Below are 18,355 nucleotides of genomic sequence, written 5' to 3'. Positions count from 1 at the left end.
GCAGCCTTAAGTAGTCAACATAAATAAGTCAACGTTGAGTTTTCTTTCACACAAGACACGAACAGCGGTCTCCTGGGTGGAAGTCATGTATTTGACCCATCCATTCACCCCGCACTACTCCCTACGCTGACTTTGTTTCTCTGTATACTGCGTCACCTGACTTCCAGAGCAGTTGCTCTGAGCGTCTAATATTGTTTACATGAGTTTCATTGGAGTTACTTTAAAGCCTGGTGCGTCTCATACAGACACTAAAGGGTGCCTTGTGCGTTGGTATCAGACGCTGAGGGCTGTGACAAAGCGTCGGTATTTGATGACCTGGGAATGAGACCGGGCTGGTGTTTATTATTGAAGTCATAGTTAATTGCATTGTATTGACAGGTGTTTCTAATAGCCTGCCCCCCTCATGTAGGAAGGATAAAACAATTAGAATCACCTCTCAATATAATTTTGTCCAGTACAACACCACTTTTAACTGGGATCTCATTGCTAAACATATTAAGCATATATCATAAAAGTAGACTTTATGGCAGAACAGTTGTACTGGATTGCATTAGATTATATAGGACTACTAAATAAAGTGGCCACTGAGTGTATAGTGATTATATCTGACACGCGAGAAACTAAAGATAAAACTTTTGAATTTCTGAAAATATTTTTTTCAAAAATATTTGACACATTGCTACCAAAAGTCAGAGCAAACCATTCCCAATATATCCTGCCATCCTAGTATTTTAATAGCTTAGTAATTTGTGCCTTGAGGAACAAGCACACATAATAACTTGTGAAAATAAAATCATACAGCTTCATCACATTGATGCAATTATCCTGTAAATCCAACATTGCTATAATATGCAGCACTGCAACCGGTGGCCTAATACAACCAGAGATATTAATAAAACATGCCCTGGTAAACTGTCATCGTCACATTGCCCAGCCCTATCATAATAATCTCTAACTGTGCTTTTCCACCATCACAGAGACCTTCACTGGTAAAATCTTCAGTGGGAGGTTATTCTCAGTGTAAATGTACGGAAACACGGTGTCAGTGAAGGTGTGTGTGAAGGTGTGTATGTGTGTGTTAGTATCAAGATCAGAGAATGAGAGCTGTCCTTTGTCAAAGTCCAGATGAACTCTGATCCTCCGGAGCTTCTTCTTCACTGACAGATGTTTCTCTTGATCTGATGTGGAGAACGCTGTGAATTTACCGTTGGAGAACATAATTCTCCACAATCCAGACTGTAGGCGTCCGTTCATCTGGATGCAGTCTGCTAACATGCCCACTTCCCAGTCCTTGTTGTCTCCAACCTCAACGTCCCAGCTGTGAGTCCCTGAGTCAAAGCCTTCAGATCCCAGGACGGAGCAGGAAAATTTGGTCCTGTCTGGGTTTTTTGGAAGCTGTTGTCGCTCTCCAGATCTCACACTGGTCAGATCATCAGACACGACAAGTTCTGGGTCGGCAGTGTTTGGATCCAGAATCAGAGGAGTGTAGGAGACCATGTTCTTCATCTTGTTCCAGATGTTGAAGGTCAGGTTGCCCAGGTGTTTGGCTACGTCTATCAGAGCTCCTGAGGGCAGCTGTGGATCCTCCAGCAGGGGGCGCTGCTGGACTCTTTCCACTGCAGCCTTGTAGTTGTGCAGGAATGAGACGTCTTCAGCTCTCAGCTCCTCCTCTGTGGCTCTGACAGTGTCTGAAAGACCTGCCATCTCTCTGCTCAGAGCCTCCACCTTCTCCTTCATCATCTGGTTCTTCTGCTTCTCTTCCTCCCTCAGAGCAGAGATCCTGGCCTCCTCTTCTTTTTCTAGAAACTGGTGTAGCTTCTTAAACTGCTCCTTAATCTTCCTCTCTGTGCTCCGGGCCTGGACCTTCATGTGTTCTGCTGTTTGATCACAGTTTCCTTTAACTTGTTTAAAGAGCTCCAGTTTCTCCTGAATGGGCTTCAGGGATTTCTGGAGCTCCTGTTTGTGATCCTGAGCAGCTTCATCGATGGGTCTGAATCTGTGGTCAGTATGTTTCCTTGAATCTCTGCAGACGACACACACCGGCTGCTGATGATCCAGACAGAAGAGTCTGAGTTTCTCAGAGTGCAGACTGCAGAGAGTCTCTGCTGAACCTCTCTGATCTCTCTCCAGTAAGAAGGCCTCACACAGGTTCTTTAAAACCAGGTTACGAGGTGGATCACTCTTTGATGATCTTCTCTTACAGTACGGACATTCGCGTATTTGTTTCCCTCTCCACCATTTCTGCAGACAGTCTTTACAGAAGCTGTGGCTACATGACAGGACAACAGGATTTTTGAAGATTTCATGGCAGACAGGACAACAGAGATTCTCCTCCGCTATGGAAGACATTTTGTCTCTCAGTGAAGCTGAAAACACAGCCAGCAGAAGGGAAAGTCAGTCAGACTAGAAAGTTACTTTCACTTTGAGTCGTGCCTCACCAAGTTCATTATGTGGAATCAGCAGCAGGTTGAAGTGCAAGTATTCAGTATTCCAGTAATTCCAGTGTTCCCAGTCTTCCCTCGTTCAGCTGTCGTCTCTGTGGATGTGGTAGTTTTGGTGTTAAGACTAATATTACTGTCTGCCTCTCATTGTGTCTCTCCTCTCCGAAACAAAGAGTGATATCCTGTTTCCTGTTTGTCTGTGTTGAGTCAGAGAGGGTGGAGCTTTGTCAAGGCGTTTCTCCTGATTGCTCATGTTTGTCATAACAGGTGTGTGTTGCAAGCCATTCGACCAAAAACCTCTAGCTTCTTGTGTGTGATACCACAAATGATCTTTGTCTTTACACACCAAGTTATTGCATGTTAAAGGATAGGTTCAAGTTCTATCTTTCAATGTTCAGCAGTCTAATTTAGACAAATCAAGTGGGAAAGTCTTTTTAGTACAAAATTCCTATCCTTTCACAGGTTTAAATTGTTTCTTACTGCTTACAGATTCACTTGTAGGATCCTAACATGATGTAGAGAGTAGAAGGACAGAAAAAGAAAAACATCCTGACTCTTCGTTGGAGTTGCTACTTGCTATAAAAAATACTAATTTACTCAGCTCCATATTATAAAAGTGGTAGAAAGTTGAATATTATTGACAATCTTTTAATGAAAGCATCAACACTTAATAAAAAAGTGATGACCTACACATATGACCATTTACCAATGAATGATAATGGTAAAATGAATATTTAAGAGTTGGGAGCAGGATGTTGGTGTTCACTTAGATGACCACAATTGGTGCAAATTGTTTTTTTATATGATTATCTGATCAAGTGATTTTTTTATAATGCCAAAAAATTACTCTATCAGATAAATCACATGAAACATTATAAAGATAATTGATACATTTGCTTGTGCCTCCTGAAATACATACATAGCCTTAGTTTCGCATTTGATGTCTCACTATGGGATACGCCTCCCTTCGTAATCCTCAGAAGCATTTATCTCATTACGCCAATCCTGATTGGCTGGTGATCGAGACGTCGCGTCATGCAGAACCAACTACCCTTAAATAGCTTGCACTATTATGCAGCACTATTCAAACACCTCTTCTCGCTTCGGAGCATATCTCCACCAAGCCCCAAGGAAGAGCGCCGGCCGTTGATCCCAACTTTCGTAGTGGCCAAACGGCGGTACTAAAACTTCCGTGTCCGTCATGTACTGATGTGACTGGAAGAGCTTCATTTCTTTGACCAGCGTCTTAAAACGTTAAAACAGTAGTATGAATGTTTAGCAGTCACAGCAGCCAAACTGTAGATGGAACAAATATTCCAGTGATCATGGTGATGGGAGAGTCCACATGAGGTATACATGTTAAAACTGTTGAAAATGATCACAAGGATGATCTTTTAACTTCATTTTTATTGGTCCCACAATCATAATAATCCAAAGGAAAAACAGAGAACCCACAACAAGTTATTGATTTGGTTTCTGCTGCAGATTATTAAATCATTAGTAATTTTAATTTCATTAGTTTTGTTGACATTCATACTGTTAACATAGCATAACACACATTTTGAACTAATATCACCCTTCTGCCTCTTCTGTCAAATTACATTTTCTCATTAACTGATTGTTACAACCCAGAGTTGGTGTAGGGGTAAAGGAAGTAACATTGAGCCGGTGTTATCAGGCAATCACTTGTTTTTTTGCCGTGATTGAAATTAAAGCAAAATAAAGCACAATAGTTTAAATTATAATAACCAAAAACAAGGGTTTCGGCTGGCCGAAAAGGAGAAAACAAAAGGCACAAATTAAACAACTGCTCTATTCAACACAATATATAAACACTAACGAGTACCTCATACTAGTTAACATTCAATAACTAACAATCTAAAGTCCACTGACTCCAGTAGGACCTAAACACAATATGCTAGTTAACAACACACAACAATCGAGAGGCACGTGGGACAGATCAATAGTAATCACTGCCCGACATAGCTTAGTCACAGCCGGCTTTTAAATCTTTACACGCGGCACAGCCGGCTGGTGATTGGATAATCAGCGGTGACGTATCAGAAGCAGGACCACAAACGGCGGCAAACTGAGGGCGGTCCGGAGGCGTGGCCCTTAAGGGGATCCCCTAGACGTGACGTCATCTTGGAGCGGAGGGACAGCGGAGCGCACCAAAAGAAAAGAGCGAAAAGGAGAGCACAGCATAAACAACCATAACGAACTGTCACTCTGAGACCGTAACACTGATATTCCAGTGATCTCTCCCGGCGTGTTGACCCGTCCCAACATCCTGCTTCAAAAGGAATTGCATCACACAAAAATGCAATGTCATGGTATCTGTAAAAACGTCATCACAGCTTCATCACCATCATCATCTGGGAATGAGACCGGGCTGGTGTTTATTATTGAGGTCATAGTTAATTGCATTGTATTGAGAGGTGTTTCTAATAGCCTGCCCCCCTCATGTAGGAAGGATAAAACAATTGGAAATACCTCTCAATATAATTTAGTCCAGTACAACACCACTTTTAACTGGGACCTCATTGCTAAAACATATTAAGCATATATCATAAAAGTAGACTTTATGGCAGAACAGTTGTACTGGATTGCATTAGATTATATAGGTCTACTTAATAAAGTGGCCACTATAGTGATTATATCTGACACTCACGCGAGAAACTAAAGATACAACTTTTGAATTTCTGAAAAAACAACAACAACTGTTTAAGGCATCGTCACATTGCCCAGCCCTATCATAATAAACTCTAACTGTGCTTTTCCACCGTCACAGAGACCTTCACTGGTAAAATCTTCAGTGGGAGCTGATTCTCAGTGTAAATGTACGGAAACACTGTGTCAGTGAAGGTGTGTGTGAAAGTGTGTATGTGTGTGTTAGTATCAAGATCAGAGAATGAGAGCTGTCCTTTGTCAAAGTCCAGATGAACTCTGATCCTCCGGAGCTTCTTCTTCACTGACAGATGTTTCTCTTGATCTGATGTGGAGAACGCTGTGAATATACCGTTGGAGAACATAATTCTCCACAATCCAGACTGTAGGCGTCCGTTCATCTGGATGCAGTCTGCTAACATGCCCACTTCCCAGTCCTTGTTGTCTCCAACCTCAACGTCCCAGCTGTGAGTCCCTGAGTCAAAGCCTTCAGATCCCAGGACGGAGCAGGAAAATTTGGTCCTCTCTGGGTTTTTTGGAAGCTGTTGTCGCTCTCCAGATCTCACACTGGTCAGATCATCAGACACGACAAGTTCTGGGTCGGCAGTGTTTGGATCCAGAATCAGAGGAGTGTAGGAGACCATGTTCTTCATCTTGTTCCAGATGTTGATGGTCAGGTTGCCCAGGTGTTTGGCTACGTCTATCAGAGCTCCTGAGGGCAGCTGTGGATCCTCCAGCAGGGGGCGCTGCTGGACTCTTACCACTGCAGCCTTGTAGTTGTGCAGGAATGAGACGTCTTCAGCTCTCAGGTCCTTCTCTGTGGCTCTGAGTGTGTCTGACAGAGCTGCTATCTCTCTGCTCAGAGCCTCCATCTTGTCCTTCATCATCTGGCTCTTCTGCTCCTCTTCGTCCCTCAGAGCAGAGATCTTGGCCTCCTCTTCCTTTTCTAGAAACTGGTGAAGCTTCTTAAACTGCTTCTTAATCTGACTCTCTGTGCGTCGGGCCTGGACCTTCATGTGTTCTGCTGTTTGATCACAGTTTCCTTTAACTTGTTTAAAGAGCTCCAGTTTCTCCTGAATGGGCTTCAGGGATTTCTGGAGCTCCTGTTTGTGATCCTGAGCAGCTTCATCGATGGGTTTGAATCTGTGGTCAGTATGTATCCTTGAATCTCTGCAGACGACACACACCGGCTGCTGATGGTCCAGACAGAAGAGTCTGAGTTTCTCAGAGTGCAGACTGCAAAGAGTCTCTGCTGAAGCTCTCTGATCTCTCTCCAGTAAGAAGGCCTCACACAGGTTCTTTAAAACCAGGTTACGAGGTGGATCACTCTTTGATGAGCTTGTCTTACAACACGGACACTCACGTATTTGTTTCCCTCTCCACCATGTCTGCAGACAGTCTTTACAGAAGCTGTGGCTACATGACAGGACAACAGGATTTTTGAAGATTTCAAAGCAGACAGGACAGCTGAGATCCTTCTTAAATATGGAAGACATTTTATCTCTCAGTGAAGCTGAAAACACAGCCAGCAGAAGGGAAAGTCAGTCAGACTAGAAAGTTACTTTCACTTTGAGTCGTGCCTCACCAAGTTCATTATGTGGAATCAGCAGCAGGTTGAAGTGCAAGTATTCAGTATTCCAGTAATTCCAGTGTTCCCAGTCTTCCCTCGTTCAGCTGTCGTCTCTGTGGATGTGGTAGTTTTGGTGTTAAGACTAATATTACTGTCTGCCTCTCATTGTGTCTCTCCTCTCCGAAACAAAGAGTGATATCCTGTTTCCTGTTTGTCTGTGTTGAGTCAGAGAGGGGGGAGCTTTGTCAAGACGTTTCTCCTGATTGCTCATGTTTGTCATAACAGGTGTGTGTTGCAAGCCATTCGACCAAAAACCTCTAGCTTCTTGTGTGTGATACCACAAATGATCTTTGTCTTTACACACCAAGTTATTGCATGTTAAAGGATAGGTTCAAGTTCTATCTTTCAATGTTCAGCAGTCTAATTTAGACAAATCAAGTGGGAAAGTGTTTTTAGTACAAAATTCCTATCCTTTCACAGGTTTAAATTGTTTCTTACTGCTTACAGATTCACTTGTAGGATCCTAACATGATGTAGAGAGTAGAAGGACAGAAAAAGAAAAACATCTTGACTCTTCGTTGGAGTTGCTACTTGCTATAAAAAATACTAATTTACTCAGCTCCATATTATAAAAGTGGTAGAAAGTTGAATATTATTGACAATCTTTTAATGAAAGCATCAACATTTAATAAAAAAGTGATGACCTACACATATGACCATTTACCAATGAATGATAATGGTAAAATGAATATTTAAGAGTTGGGAGCAGGATGTTGGTGTTCACTTAGATGACCACAATTGGTGCAAATTGTTTTTTTATATGATTATCTGATCAAGTGATTTTTTTATAATGCCAAAAAATTACTTTATCAGATAAATCACATGAAACATTATAAAGATAATTGATACATTTGCTTGTGCCTCCTGAAATACATACATAGCCTTAGTTTCGCATTTGATGTCTCACTATGGGATACGCCTCCCTTCGTAATCCTCAGAAGCATTTATCTCATTACGCCAATCCTGATTGGCTGGTGATCGAGACGTCGCGTCATGCAGAACCAACTACCCTTAAATAGCTTGCACTATTATGCAGCACTATTCAAACACCTCTTCTCGCTTCTGAGCATATCTCCACCAAGCCCCAAGGAAGAGCGCCGGCCGTTGATCCCAACTTTCGTAGTGGCCAAACGGCGGTACTAAAACTTCCGTGTCCGTCATGTACTGATGTGACTGGAAGAGCTTCATTTCTTTGACCAGCGTCTTAAAACATTAAAACAGTAGTATGAATGTTTAGCAGTCACAGCAGCCAAACTGTAGATGGAACAAATATTCCAGTGATCATGGTGATGGGAGAGTCCACATGAGGTATACATGTTAAAACTGTTGAAAATGATCACAAGGATCTTTTAACTTCATTTTTATTGGTCCCACAATCATAATAATCCAAAGGAAAAACAGAGAACCCACAACAAGTTATTGATTTGGTTTCTGCTGCAGATTATTAAATCATTAGTAATTTTAATTTCATTAGTTTTGTTGACATTCATACTGTTAACATAGCATAACACACATTTTGAACTAATATCACCCTTCTGCCTCTTCTGTCAAATTACATTTTCTCATTAACTGATTGTTACAACCCAGAGTTGGTGTAGGGGTAAAGGAAGTAACATTGAGCCGGTGTTATCAGGCAATCACTTGTTTTTTTGCCGTGATTGAAATTAAAGCAAAATAAAGCACAATAGTTTAAATTATAATAACCAAAAACAAGGGTTTCGGCTGGCCGAAAAGGAGAAAACAAAAGGCACAAATTAAACAACTGCTCTATTCAACACAATATATAAACACTAACGAGTACCTCATACTAGTTAACATTCAATAACTAACAATCTAAAGTCCACTGACTCCAGTAGGACCTAAACACAATATGCTAGTTAACAACACACAACAATCGAGAGGCACGTGGGACAGATCAATAGTAATCACTGCCCGACATAGCTTAGTCACAGCCGGCTTTTAAATCTTTACACGCGGCACAGCCGGCTGGTGATTGGATAATCAGCGGTGACGTATCAGAAGCAGGACCACAAACGGCGGCAAACTGAGGGCGGTCCGGAGGCGTGGCCCTTAAGGGGATCCCCTAGACGTGACGTCATCTTGGAGCGGAGGGACAGCGGAGCGCACCAAAAGAAAAGAGCGAAAAGGAGAGCACAGCATAAACAACCATAACGAACGGTCACTCTGAGACCGTAACACTGATATTCCAGTGATCTCTCCCGGCGTGTTGACCCGTCCCAACATCCTGCTTCAAAAGGAATTGCATCACACAAAAATGCAATGTCATGGTATCTGTAAAAACGTCATCACAGCTTCATCACCATCATCATCTGGGAATGAGACCGGGCTGGTGTTTATTATTGAGGTCATAGTTAATTGCATTGTATTGAGAGGTGTTTCTAATAGCCTGTTCCCCTCATGTAGGAAGGATAAAACAATTGGAAATACCTCTCAATATAATTTAGTTCAGTACAACACCACTTTTAACTGGGACCTCATTGCTAGAACATATTAAGCATATATCATAAAAGTAGACTGTATGGCAGAACAGTTGTACTGGATTGCATTAGATTATATAGGTCTACTTAATAAAGTGGCCACTATAGTGATTATATCTGGCACTCACGCGAGAAACTAAAGATAAAACTTTTGAATTTCTGAAAAAACAACAACAACTGTTTAAGGCATCGTCACATTGCCCAACCCTATCATAATAAACTCTAACTGTGCTTTTCCACCGTCACAGAGACCTTCACTGGTAAAATCTTCAGTGGGAGCTGATTCTCAGTGTAAATGTACGGAAACACGGTGTCAGTGAAGGTGTGTGTGAAGGTGTGTATGTGTGTGTTAGTATCAAGATCAGAGAATGAGAGCTGTCCTTTGTCAAAGTCCAGATGAACTCTGATCCTCCGGAGCTTCTTCTTCACTGACTGATGTTTCTCTTAATCTGATGTGGAGAACGCTGTGAATTTACCGTTGGAGAACATAATTCTCCACAATCCAGACTGTAGGCGTCCGTTCATCTGGATGCAGTCTGCTAACATGCCCACTTCCCAGTCCTTGTTGTCTCCAACCTCAACGTCCCAGCTGTGAGTCCCTGAGTCAAAGCCTTCAGAGCCCAGGACGGAGCAGGAAAATTTGATCCTCTCCGGGTTTTTTGGAAGCTGTTGTCGCTCTCCAGATCTCACACTGGTCAGATCATCAGACACGTCGAGTTCTGGGTCGGCAGTGTTTGGATCCAGAATCAGAGGAGTGTAGGAGACCATGTTCTTCATCTTGTTCCAGATGTTGAAGGTCAGGTTGCCCAGGTGTTTGGCTACGTCTATCAGAGCTCCTGAGGGCAGCTGTGGATCCTCCAGCAGGGGGCGCTGCTGGACTCTTTCCACTGCAGCCTTGTAGTTGTGCAGGAATGAGATGTCTTCAGCTCTCAGCTCCTCCTCTGTGGCTCTGAGTGTGTCTGAAAGAGCTGCTATCTCTCTGCTCAGAGCCTCCACCTTCTCCTTCATCATGTGACTCTTCTGCTCCTCTTCCTCCCTCAGAGCAGAGATCTTGGCCTCCTCTTCCTTTTCTAGAAACTGGTGAAGCTTCTTAAACTGCTTCTTAATCTGACTCTCTGTGCGTCGGGCCTGGACCTTCATGTGTTCTGCTGTTTGATCACAGTTTCCTTTAACTTGTTTAAAGAGCTCCAGTTTCTCCTGTAAGGACTTCAGGAATTTGTGGAGCTCCTGTTTGTGATCCTGTGCAGCTTCATCGATGGGTTTGAATCTGTGGTCAGTATGTATCCTTGAATCTCTGCAGACGACACACACCGGCTGCTGATGATCCAGACAGAAGAGTCTGAGTTCCTCAGAGTGCAGACTGCAGAGAGTCTCTGCTGAACCTCTCTGATCTCTCTCCAGTAAGAAGGCCTCACACAGGTTCTTTAAAACCAGGTTACGAGGTGGATCCCTCTTTAATGAGCTCCTCTTACAAACTGGACACTCGCGTATTTGTTTCCCTCTCCACCATGTCTGCAGACAGTCTTTACAGAAGCTGTGGTTGCATGACAGGACAACAGGATTTTTGAAGATTTCAAAGCAGACAGGACAGCTGAGATCCTTCTTCGATATGGAAGACATTTTGTCTCTCAGTTAAGCTGAAAACACAGCCAGCAGAAGGGAGAGTCAGTCAGACTAGAAAGTTACTTTCACTTTGAGTCGTGCCTCACCGAGTTCATTATGTGGAATCAGCAGCCGGTTGAAGTGCAAGTATTCAGTATTCCAGTAATTCCAGTTTTCCCAGTCTTCCCTCCTTCAGCTGTCGTCTCTGTGGATGTGGTAGTTTTGGTGTTAAGACTAATATTACTGTCTGCCTCTCATTGTGTCTCTCCTCTCCAAAACAAAGAGTGATATCCTGTTTCCTGTTTGTCTGTGTTGAGTCAGAGAGGGGGGAGCTTTGTCAAGACGTGTTAGGATAGGTTCTAGGAAAAGTGGGAGGAAAGTTATATCTTTCAATGTTCAGCAAATAGACAAATCAAGTGGGAAAGTCTTTTAGTACAAAATTCTTATCCTTTCACGGGTCAAAATATTTTATCTTACTGCTTACAGATTCACTTGTAGGATCCCAACATGATGCAGAGAGTAGAAGAGCAGACAAAGAAAATATCCTGACTTTTCATTCAATTGCAGGGTGTCACCATGAGATGGCACTTCCTTCACAAAAACACATAAACCAAGATGTGACAGCCCAGAGTATACTGAAGAATTATGTTTCTTTGTTTAGGCCATGGTTTGCACAGTATATTTCGCAGAGTTACAGTTGTTGCTCGAACTTCCATAATGTTTGCTGCCCCTCAGTTGTCAATAGTTATTATTCACACATTTTTAACAGCATAAACTGTGATTGTTTCTCTGGTTGATGTAGAAATTCATCCTGATGGACAACCCCAGCAGACTGTACACCGTCATCCAGCAAGACCTGCCAGCAGCCAATGGGATCATGCACATCATCGACCAGCCAATCACAAACACACTTCCTGAAAAGCCTCCTCGTGATGAACGGGTGAGTTAAGGGGTCACTTCACCAAAAACTCCCTGAAAACACACTGTCAGAAAATACTACATCTACACTGAGGTTAACCAAAAAACATTTGAAGCAAAGAAAAAAGAAAAAAAAGAGTGTCTTACAAAAAAGACTTCAACATGTACTGTCTGAGCATTTCAGAGGAAATGTGCTATGTATGTTGTTCAAGCATTTCTGGTGCTCAGGATTTTTTGTTTGATTAAAAATATTTGCCATAATTTATTAAAAGGTTATTTTTTATGTTGTTAAATGTATACTAGATGATTTCCGGCTAACTGGAGTTTCACCTGCATTAAAACAGCGCAATCTTCATAGAAAGTGAATGTCAGTCATTCGATCATCATCTTCTTCTTGTGTCCAGTTTGCTGATAAGACGATCGGAGAGATTCTGGCTAAGGATGAACAATACAATCGCTTCCTGTCTCTGGTTGATGTGAGTATTTTGTTCAGGCCAAAAACATCACACAGATGTTTGGTTTTATCCCCACGTGAGAAGAAAGCTGTCAAACTTTATTGGTCAGTAAGACGAAGCAGTCTTGATTCTCCTCCCCTGAACAGTGGTTGTCAAATCGTAACTTATCAACCATAACTAGGCTCAGCAGGTCTGTCAGTCTTTGGACTTCTCTACATGTTGAAGCAGGGTGCATAGTATGGTAACAGAGATATTCAGCATTTAAAGAGTTTGGAGGTTTGTGTCTTTTTTTTTTTTTAAATCTCTCGAAAACCAGAAACATAATAGCAAAACATTTAAAGAATGTGTTCCTCTGCTCTAACGTAAGATGCATACATTAACATGGCTGACAGTAGTAATGTAGTGTTATTTTTAAGGTCAAAACTACATCATTTTAATTTCCAAATGCCAGAAACCCCAGCCAAAGTCTTTATCATACATATTATGTATTGTGTGTTAGCTTTAGCCTCAGTCTTTTAGCATGATATCGTGTGTGTGTGTAGTATGAGCATCTTGTGTATATTGATGATCCTTTTATAAGATTCTTGTTTTAAATGAAATCAAGGGCTAACTATTTAAAAAAAAAAAAAAAATCTAAATATTTAAATATGCCACTGTTATCATTCTAAACTGCATATATATTAATTAATATTGCTTAATTCACACGTCTCTTTATTTATTTTTTTTAACTGTTTTTGTCAGTAGTACTTTAACACAGAACGCGAATATTACGCAGCGAAAAAGCGACGTACTCTTTTCAGAACAAGGTTGATTTTCGGATCTTTCTGAGCCCGTTGTGTGGAATGGGTTGAGTTGCGTCTATATAAATTATATGAAACAACAATATGGAGGCTCCGTAGACCGACCCATGACAGCAAATTGTATCACACCTTTCAAACTTGACAAAGGCACCGCATACCAGATCCACTCCTTCCATTCTTATCTTTCACAATAAAAGCCCCAGACATATAATATTTCGTCACGCCCCCTGTGTGTAAATGTCTTAATTGTATTCTTTGCTGTAATCGCTGTCAGAGGTGCTTCAACTAAGTACTGAGTTAAGGGTCTGAATAGTTAATGTCAAATATGATGTTATAGTTTTTTTTGACAAATATGTCTATTGAAATTTTCACATAACCTAAAAACATACACTTCACATTGCACATAAAAGGTGCGCGAAAAAGGCAAACCTAAACACAACACATAAAGGCACTTTGAATATAATGTAAGGAAGGCACATTCTGCTCGATGTAGTTGCTGACAAGGTACTAAGATCACATCTTGGTGGAAAAAGCAAAACCGCTCAGAATTCAAAAATGGAAAATAAAAAATGAACAGTAGTGCACTACAATGTTTTAGCAAAATCTTCCCCCTACAGAAATCTCATGAATGAGTCTCAAATCTTATGAAAAAGTGTTGTATTTCCCTTTTACTACAGTATATACAGTATATATGAAAGTTTCTCCATAATCAGACAATAAAACAATCCATCAACCCAACTTTGTTTGCTTGGTCTATTCATGAATAATGGATTAGCTAGTAGTAATAGTTTTTTCTTTTTAATGAATTTGCAAAAAAAATAAATCCTGTTTTTGCTTTGTCATTATGGGGTATTGAGTGTAGATTGATGAGTGGGAAAATGAATTAAAACGGTTTTAGCATAACGCTGCAACATAGTAGAATACAGTCAATAAGTTGGAACCAGTTCTAAATGGGATTTGATGTTAAATCCTTTATTCTAAGGCTCTAATCAGATACAATCTGTGTGTTTGTGTGTGTTTGTAGAACTGCGGGTCGCCACCAAACTTGCGGGGTCCGGGACCCCTGACTATGTTCGTCCCCACCAACCAGGCTGTGGACAGATCCAGAGACGGCAGCTTCTTGTACATGCTGCACGACGTAGGTGTAATTAGTACTCAAGTTTTCATTTGCTTACTGTATTTGTGATTAGAGCACATAACATACAGGTAATTTTAAATGATAAGTCTGCTTACAGTCTACACTTTATTTCTTTTAATCAACAAATCCCATGAAAAGAAAACCAACAATGTGTTAGTCTGAATCCCAATACCCTCTAACGTCCTGACCTTGTCTGTGGCTCTCAGCCCCCAAACCATTGGTTCCTATGGCTCTTTCCTAACATAATGTCAACAACCACCCCAGCTACTGTTAACTCTTTTATCCATCATCATGGTCATTATGAGGATTATAATGATATTCTGCTCTTTTTCAAGGCCAAACCTAAACTTCAGGAACTTGTCAGACACCATATTTTCTCCCAGGCTGTGGTAAGAAGACCCCTCAACCAATGCTCCCTCCATCAATGAATCTGTCCATCAGTTTTCACTTCCTGCTTCTTTCTTCCTTTTCGTCTTTTGTCTTTTTTGGTTTGCTTGCAAAGAAGGCGTAGAAAGAAATGCCTTTCTGTTAGGCTTGGGCGGTATTACGGTATACTAGGGTAGTTAGATATCCCGTCGGTATGATTTTCAATACCATCATGAATACAGACGCTGTGCTTTCTATGATTCTGTATTGATGTGATGTATTGTAGTGTCTTTTTCAAACTACAAAAGCAGTTTACTACATAACTGTATTCAACTGCCAGTCTACCACCACCACCCGCATATCATCTCCGTTCAGCCCACTGATGTGTCGGCACAGTCAATGATAACGGAGCCCCTAACGTAGTGTCTGAACCCTTTAGATTTAAAGACCCTGTGACCTTTCCTCTAGCGCCACCATTAGGACAGACTCAACATAGACGGCGTTTAGTACATGCACAGTAATATTCCACTATTATTCCGAATATGACAATATTTTGAATTTGATATATGTCATGTAAACAGCATATTCCGTTTGGATATTCAGAATTAGGCCTTACATGGGCCATGTGGGATATGCTGATATTATTCAGGTTTTAGGAACATTCTTTGGACATGTATACAGCACATTCAGCATATGCGTCTCAGTTGTTTTTTTTTACTGCAGTTTGCGACACACGTCCTCTTGCCTGTTTACAGCCAGCTTTGTGCGTTTAACACAAATCAACTAGCCGCCACTTTACAGAGATGCATGCCCAAAAGAAAAGCCCACAATTCTGGTCGGAAGGAGAAAAACACCTACTTTTAAACATTATGAAGGACTTCAACAGGTTTTTGGATATGCGCAAATATCGCAACACCGACCTTTTCAAGAAGATGGTTGAAGGAATGAAAGAGGGAGGCTGTGTTCGCACGGTCCAACAAGGCCGCCACCGGTTACGTTAATCGGAGTATGCACAGCTGCATGTAAACAGGAATATTAGTGGAATATTCATTTTCATCAGCCACCTAAACAGCTTAGTAGGAATATTGTCTTTTTTGGAATAAGGGCAAAAAATCTGAATATTTTGTACTTGTATTCGTAGCCATTTTTAGCTCCACTGCTGTTAAGGAAGAATAGCTAAATTGTGTTTGTTTGTTCTGTCTTACATGATGTTTGAAAAAAACAAAAGTTTTTGTTGAATATTCTTTTTTCTGTGTTTAGCTGACAGTCGACGAGTTGGCTACTCTCCCTCAGATTCAGACGATGGCCAATCAGATTGTCTCCATCACTGTGTCCAAGGATGTAAGTGTCTCTGATTGGTTCTTCACAGTGACTCATAATGCAACCTGTTTCCTGACTATTTTACAGTAGAAATCATCAGTTTCTATTAACACTAGTTGTCGCACCCTACCCCCCCTTTCCAGGGTGAGATCTTACTGGGTGAGAAGGGCGTACAACTGGCGACCACCAACATTGTGGCATCCAATGGGATCATCCATATGATTGACGGGATTCTGTACCCGCCCTCCATCCTCCCCATCCTGCCTCACCGCTGTGATGTCATCGAGAGCAAGATCACCATGGTGAGTAGAGGGAGGGCCATTGTACAGCAGCGACCATGAACCACAACATCTCATGTCCCAATCTGACTGGGGACCTTTGTTGCATGTCATTCCCGTCTCTCTCCCGATTAATTTCCTGTCGGCTTTTCAATAAAGACAGAAAATGGCCAAAAAACATATTTATTAAATTAAATTTAGTTAAAAATTCATATCTTTGTGATACAAGCCTTGTAAAAGTTAACATCTTTTCATAGAAGTGACGATTTTATCTGTTTAATGTGACATCATTCAAAGAATTGGTGAAATCATTTTTCAGTATTGTTTTGGGTCCACTTAAACATATACAAATAAAACAGAATTTAACTACACGCTAGCAGTGAGAGCAATAGTCATCATGGACAAAATGACTTTAGCCAGCATCACCAGATTCATAATCTTCACGCAAAAAGAATAAACAGGCCAATAGAAGCTCATAGCTAACAGTAAGGCTAACAGTTAAAGCTACAGTATGAATTTCTTTTTTTCTGTGTTTGTGTGTTTTCAGAGTCCGTGTGTTCACTGCCTTTACCTCTATCAGTCTAACTGTCCAGATGGCACCATTGAAACGGTAAAACCTATAATTATTTCTGCAACATTTCTATTCTATTCTGTTCTATTCTACAGAGCCCTCTGGGGGTCATACAGTATGCCAGAAAAACAAACTATTGATGTGAAAGTCTGTGCAAACAGATAAATAAATCGTACGGGCAGATTGACGGTCCATTAGCAGAGATTGATAAACTGTAAGATGAAAAATATATGGAGGAACTCTCAGTAAAGTTGTGTTCATTTAAACAGTAAGATTTGTGATGTGACATTCGACCTTCAGAATTAAAGTGGTGTGGGTTAGAAAGTGTTATGGTGATGTAATGTTATTTACAGTATTTATACAGTATATAGATAGATATATAGATATAGATAGATAGATTGCCAGATCCATATTCCAGAAGTGTTGCTTCAAAATGTCAGCTACTATATCATGCGCTCAGTTTAGGAATTTGTGTACAGATTTTTCAATAATATTTCAAATCTGTGTGTCTGTCTCCAGCAAAATCATCAGACCGACTGTGATTATATGACTTCCCGAGGGACAACCCATAAAGGCTGCGCCAAATACTGCAACACCACCAAAACGGTGAGTTTTATTTTTGAGCCTCATTCATCTGCATTTCAACTGTCTTTACTCATTATGGTGCTTTCACATGTGAAGGTGTTCACTGTGTTGACTGTGTTAGTACATATGAACTATCCATAGTTGTAGCATTCCTCCTGCTGTAGAACCCCGATAGCAGTAGCAGTAATGATAATAGAGATATGACTAATAATAATAGTAGTAGCAGTGGCTGTCAAGCAGGGCCACGACAGCAGGCGCTCCAGGTGTAACCCAGATCCATGGACACCTGTGAGACAATTCTTTGTTTATCGTCTTATCGTATGATATATGGACATGACCAGAGCAAAAATTTCACCGGCATGGCCGTTGTGGCTCCCCTGTCTGGCCTTGACGCCCTTCTGAAAATTGGATGCCCATCGACCACAGTGGCCTTGAAGCCCCGCCCACACTGCCCCAGCTGATTTCGCCGTTTTCTCCTCTGCCTCTTTCCTGTCAATACGTTTTTTAGGTAGGGTATGGATAGATCAGACATGTGTGATTTGACATCGGGGACCAAGGTCTGCTTTGGTTGACACTCCCGTCAGAGTTTAAGTTACGCGAGCCCTCTTGATGGCCGCTGCCAGACACTTTTTCCTTCGCAATTCCTGAACTGGCATAATATAAAACTGGAGACTTGGATTTTGGTCTTGTTATTAGTGCAATCAGTCACACAGCAGTTCTATGTATGTCGGGGAAGGTGAACATTAGACCCCTGACGGCTCTCCATTACATAGTTGGCGTGTTGCTGATTGCTAACGTTAACTGTTAGCCCTCAGTCGGAAACATAACGCCAAAAGTAAATACAATATTGCAGATTTAGCTTTCCGCCATGCTGGCATAGTCACGTACAACAATTTAGCGCCGTACGGAAGTCTTGCATCACTTTTAAGTTTTAATAATCGCCAAATTTTTATCGATCTGTGGAGCATGACAGCTTGCCTTGCCATGACCACCCGCTCTCAGCGCTGTGTGACTAGAATGCTTTTGACAGCTATTTATGATGATAGTTTGACACTGCAGACCAAAAACAGAGCTAAAAGAGCATGA

At 41.3% G+C, this 18,355-nt stretch overlaps 4 protein-coding genes across 5 annotated transcripts in view; 1 reads left to right on the top strand and 3 right to left on the bottom strand.

Annotated features, from left to right (window-relative positions):
• Window positions 1-18,355, top strand: part of stab1 (stabilin 1) — a 107,179-nt gene that overhangs the window by 22,790 nt on the left and 66,034 nt on the right. For both annotated transcript variants that reach the window (XM_074638304.1, XM_074638315.1), the window contains 8 exons: window positions 11,641-11,778; window positions 12,161-12,232; window positions 14,036-14,149; window positions 14,485-14,538; window positions 15,776-15,856; window positions 15,979-16,137; window positions 16,661-16,723; window positions 17,204-17,290. In XM_074638304.1, coding sequence (XP_074494405.1) covers window positions 11,641-11,778; window positions 12,161-12,232; window positions 14,036-14,149; window positions 14,485-14,538; window positions 15,776-15,856; window positions 15,979-16,137; window positions 16,661-16,723; window positions 17,204-17,290 — 768 coding nt within the window. The remainder of the gene's footprint in view (window positions 1-11,640; window positions 11,779-12,160; window positions 12,233-14,035; window positions 14,150-14,484; window positions 14,539-15,775; window positions 15,857-15,978; window positions 16,138-16,660; window positions 16,724-17,203; window positions 17,291-18,355) is intronic.
• LOC141769379 (nuclear factor 7, ovary-like) lies at window positions 828-2,495 on the bottom strand. The gene has a single exon (XM_074638381.1). It carries the CDS (start codon window positions 2,347-2,349, stop codon window positions 952-954), a length of 1,398 nt encoding a protein of 465 aa, XP_074494482.1. The 5' UTR covers window positions 2,350-2,495; the 3' UTR covers window positions 828-951.
• On the bottom strand, window positions 3,831-6,862 carry LOC141769376 (E3 ubiquitin-protein ligase TRIM35-like). Its single transcript, XM_074638365.1, has one exon. It carries the CDS (start codon window positions 6,602-6,604, stop codon window positions 5,207-5,209), a length of 1,398 nt encoding a protein of 465 aa, XP_074494466.1. The 5' UTR covers window positions 6,605-6,862; the 3' UTR covers window positions 3,831-5,206.
• Window positions 8,083-11,141, bottom strand: LOC141769388 (E3 ubiquitin-protein ligase TRIM35-like). The gene has a single exon (XM_074638393.1). The coding sequence runs from the start codon at window positions 10,854-10,856 to the stop codon at window positions 9,681-9,683; it is 1,176 nt and encodes a 391-aa protein (XP_074494494.1). The 5' UTR covers window positions 10,857-11,141; the 3' UTR covers window positions 8,083-9,680.

This window comes from Sebastes fasciatus, chromosome 1, assembly GCF_043250625.1.
Source record: "Sebastes fasciatus isolate fSebFas1 chromosome 1, fSebFas1.pri, whole genome shotgun sequence".
Taxonomy (NCBI): Eukaryota; Metazoa; Chordata; class Actinopteri; order Perciformes; family Sebastidae; genus Sebastes; species Sebastes fasciatus.
The sequence above is the reverse complement of the archived record's forward strand: the minus strand, read 5'-3'. Positions and strand labels throughout refer to the sequence as shown.

Coding starts and splice junctions, on each gene's coding strand:
- LOC141769379 (XM_074638381.1), bottom strand. CDS start 2,349: ATGTCTTCCATAGCGGAGGAGAATCTCTGTTGTCCTGTCTGCCATGAA.
- LOC141769376 (XM_074638365.1), bottom strand. CDS start 6,604: ATGTCTTCCATATTTAAGAAGGATCTCAGCTGTCCTGTCTGCTTTGAA.
- LOC141769388 (XM_074638393.1), bottom strand. CDS start 10,856: ATGTCTTCCATATCGAAGAAGGATCTCAGCTGTCCTGTCTGCTTTGAA.